Genomic DNA, 4,224 nt, shown 5'->3' with positions numbered 1-4,224 from the left:
GTGAATACTATGTGATACGTTATGTTATGTATATATATTTGCGACCTCTTTTACTGTGTCTATTAAGCTCTCCTCTTGATATTATAAATGTCAGGACAAGGATGCGGTTGAGATAAAACTCGTACCCGGAGAGCTGGGCAAGCAGAGCCCGAGCTGCAATAGACTTCATAGTATTTGATCGACTTGGTAACACCGATTGCAGATACAGAGACTAGGAACACTCGAGGAACGAGTAACGAGCCATATTATATTTTCTGGAGTTCCACCACTAGTTTTACCAGTCGTAACTATTAAAGAGGCAATACCAATGATTTCACCATCACCACAACCAGTTGTTGATAGAGTCGCAGAGTAGGAGGCTTAGCTCTATAAGAATAAAAAAGATATCAGACACTGAGAACATCATAGTTTCAGGGCACACCGGATTTATGTGTAGCCTATAAATGGAAAAAGATATCAGACACTGAGAACATCATAGTTTCAGGGCACACCGGATTTATGTGTAGCCTATAAATGGAGGAAATAAATTTTTCCTCTTTAAATTTATTCTTTCTCCTCTTGTTGAATGATGAGGATGGAGATGAAGAGCAATTTGAAGGTTTGTATTTCTTTTCTCTTTTATTTCTTTTTAGTAATTTCTTTATTATTGCTTATTAGTTAGATTTAAATTCATGCTTGTAGTGTAGATTTATTTTCTTGTCTTTTTTATTTCTTTTTGCACTTTAATTTGTAGAGTAGATTTATTTTTCTTGCATTTAATTTCTGCAATTTATTTTGTAGTTTAGATTTTTATTTTCTTTGTAATTAGATTTATTTCTTGTTCATAGTTTAGATTTTTCTTTTCTTTTTAATTTTGTAATTAGTCTTCTTTTTCTTGTTTTTATTTCTTAAGATGTGAATTTAATTCTTGTAGGAATCTTAGAATTGTATGAAACTAGTCTAATTTCCTTTATATTGTATGAATTATTCTCTTGTACTTAAAATGTTCATGTTTAGGATAATCAACTAGAGAACTAATCGGTAGAAGAAGAATTTGATAATCTATGCTTATCTTAAATGGTTTGATAGGTTATGCTTATGAATTCTAGGATTATTATCATGTTGTTGTTCTTATCATGAATAGTAATTTTAACTTAGATGATAATTTGATAGGTTACACTTTCCTTAAATGGTTTGATAATCTATGCTTAATAAATCTAAGTTGAAATATGATAAAAAGAGAATAGTTTGTATTTTGTAATTGAAATTGGTTAGTGGATTATATTCTAGATTTCTTACCTCTTTTGAATTCTCCATCTTAACTTTCTTAAATTTTGTTTTCATTCTTGGTTTATTTCTTGATTTTATTCATTCTTCTTTCTTGCCTTGTGATTTCATTTATTCTTTGATTCTTTCTTCTCTAAAATTCAATTTATTATCTCTTGCACATAAATCAAAACAACCACTCATCACAATCACACTTATTCTTTATTCCTAATTGTCACACACAAAATATAAGAACAATTTCTAATAATCTCTTAAAATCACCTTCCTCGTGGGATCGATATTTTTTATACTATAACTTAATAAATTGTGTACTTGCAATTTTGGTACATAATTATGCCGCATCAATTATCGTGAGTTAAATAAGGTCACCTCCCGGAGCAGGTATCCACTATCGAAGAAATATGACTTGTTCGACTAGCTGTGGGGAGCGCAATATTGTTTAAAGATTGATCTTCGTTCTGATTATTTTCAGCTACGAGCACGGGGAATGGATGTTCCTAAAATCGCCTTTCTGACTCGATATGGGTCTTTTGAGTTTCTTGTCATGCCATTTCGGCTGACCAATGCACCCGTTGGTGAACCATGTTTTCCATCCATGTTTGGACTAGTTCGTGGTTGTTTTATCCATGACATCCTTATATGTTCGAGATTAGAGGTAGAGCACGAGCAACATATTCATTTGGCATTGCAGACTATGCGGGAGCATTAGTTCTGAGGTCAGGTTTTTGGCCATATTATCAGCAAGGAGGGCATTGTAGTGGATCCAGCTAAAGTGAAAGTAGTACTTGATTGGGAGCCACCAAAGACATTTACAGAGATTCATAATTTTTTTTAGGTTTGGTCAGCTATTACAGAAAGTTTATTTAAGACTTCTCGAAGATTGTAACACCACTTACATGCCTTACACATAATGGTTTATAGTTTGATTGGGGGCATAGAGTGCTAGGAAGCCTTTGAGACTCTAAAGGCAAAATTGGTTACAACGTCAGTAATGGTTATTCCAAGTAGTGATAAAACATTTTTCGTCTACACGAATGCATAGTTAGCGGGTCTAGAAGGTGTTGTGATGCCGACCCAGAGAGTTGTGGCCTATATTTCGAGGTACCTAAGAACTCGTGAGCAGAATTATCCCATGCACGACTTAGAGCTAGCAGCAGTGGTTTTTGCACTGAAAGCATCGAGGTATTATTTGTATGGAGTGCAGTTTGAGTTATTCACAGATCAACAGAGCTTAAAATATCTCTTCTCATAGAAAGAACTCAACTAGAGGCAACGGTGATGAGTAGAGTTTATTAAGGATTACGAGTTCGCTATACAGTACCATCCGGGAAAGGCGAATGTGGTAGCAGATGTGTTGAGCAGGAAGCGAATGTGGTGTTCATTACATCGAGATCTTTATACCCTCAGCCACTATGATTTTAGGCCAGAGATTGGGGGGAGCAGTGCTTTCTTAGGAGCTTAATCAATACAGCCATCATGGAGCGATAGAGTTCTTGGAGCTCAGCTAGAGGACTCTTGGATTCAAACCCGTAAGGGAGAGATTTCCACGGAACCCAAGGCTGATTAGACTATTAGAGCAGATTGAGGCCTTCTGATGAAGGGTCGATTAGTTATACCAAACAATCCACAGCTGAAGAGAGATCTATTTGATGAGGCACATTGTAGCAAGCTGTCATTGCTGGCACTAAAGCATATGGCCTTCCATAAGCTAAGCGAATGGCTGGGTAGATGACGTCCACTGGAATCGACTCAAAGGAATGCATGGGCACCACACATCTCTTCAGCCATAGCATCAAGTAGCCAGTAAACAAAGCCTTTATTTATATTGCGTACCTGGCTTGGTGGTGGTACGACTCGAAGGTTGTCCAAGCCTTGAAGCCCCCTTCGTCGTATTCATGCAACCCTGAGTCGCCACTCTCGGATACCCTCCTCTCTACCTCCGCTGGATCACTCTCCTTCAACGACAAGATAGCCCATCTCTTGTCTTCATTTTGAGGAAACAGGTAGTCGGCCTAATTCTTGTGGCTGATGTATGGGGTCCTCTTCTTCTTACCCTTGTGATCTACCGATCTGAGGGTATCCAAGAAAATGTGATAGTGGCAGAGGAGCTCCCAGAGAGTTTCCTCCACCTGAGGGGCTTGCTCACAGAGGTGATTGATTTTCTGCTGGTTAGGGATGTACTCTTTATATGGGAGCTCCCTAATCAAAAGTCCGGACACTTCATACATCTCATAGAGTGCCAAACCCAACTCCCTGTTTGGCGTGAAGAATGTGCCACGGTCCAGGCAGTAGAGTTCCAGAATGCTGAGGAGCAGGGGATCATTGATCTTTAGGCCGTACTGATTGGCCCTGATGGCTCCATACAAATCTGACCACTATATGTCAGGGTTCTCCGCCAACATGTATTTGGTAATTCTATGCCATTATGGACTATTGCCCGCTAACGAGTGATTCCACCCAGGTGCTCTGAAATCTTTTTGAGGGAATTGATCCACGACGATGAAAAAACAGCGACGAAAGGTTTTCGTCACCACAGGTGACTCCCCCACGGGCAGCTTGCTCTGCAAGAGGCCAGGATACAAAACAACAACATGCTTACTGGAGCTATCAATCCTGTAGTTGGTCTGGGAACTCGTGAAAATACTAAAAGTCACCCCATCCAAGTTAGGAGTCAAATCCTAGTCCATCATACGATGGACAGAGAGGGATCACAGCTCCACCAAAGAAAATCCCCTTGTCATGCTAGGAAGGAAATGTCAGGACCCCATCCACTTCGTGATCCACCTACTCCCACCGAGAAGCATAGCTGCCAGATCGACTATAGCATCACCAAAAAGGAAGTTGGGTTTCCTCATCTCCTGATGCTGAGCATCCACTAGCGCTACATCAGCAGTCAACTCCCGTAGGGTTAAGTGATGCCCGTCCTTCACCTTCCGCCTCAACTCAGCAGTCTTATTG

The 4,224-nt window shown here is 39.4% G+C and overlaps 1 protein-coding gene across 1 annotated transcript in view; it reads left to right on the top strand.

Moving 5' to 3' along the window:
• LOC109831195 (protein FAR-RED IMPAIRED RESPONSE 1-like) overlaps positions 1 to 3,599 on the top strand; it is an 8,042-nt gene extending 4,443 nt beyond the window's left edge. Inside the window, exon 5 of the mRNA XM_020398530.1 lies at positions 3,270 to 3,599. Within this exon, the coding sequence (XP_020254119.1) occupies positions 3,270 to 3,599 (330 nt within the window). The remainder of the gene's footprint in view (positions 1 to 3,269) is intronic.

The sequence above is a fragment of the Asparagus officinalis genome, chromosome 2, assembly GCF_001876935.1.
Source record: "Asparagus officinalis chromosome 2, Aspof.V1, whole genome shotgun sequence".
In the NCBI taxonomy this organism is placed as follows: Eukaryota; Viridiplantae; Streptophyta; class Magnoliopsida; order Asparagales; family Asparagaceae; genus Asparagus; species Asparagus officinalis.
This window is presented reverse-complemented; position numbering and strand designations above follow the sequence as displayed.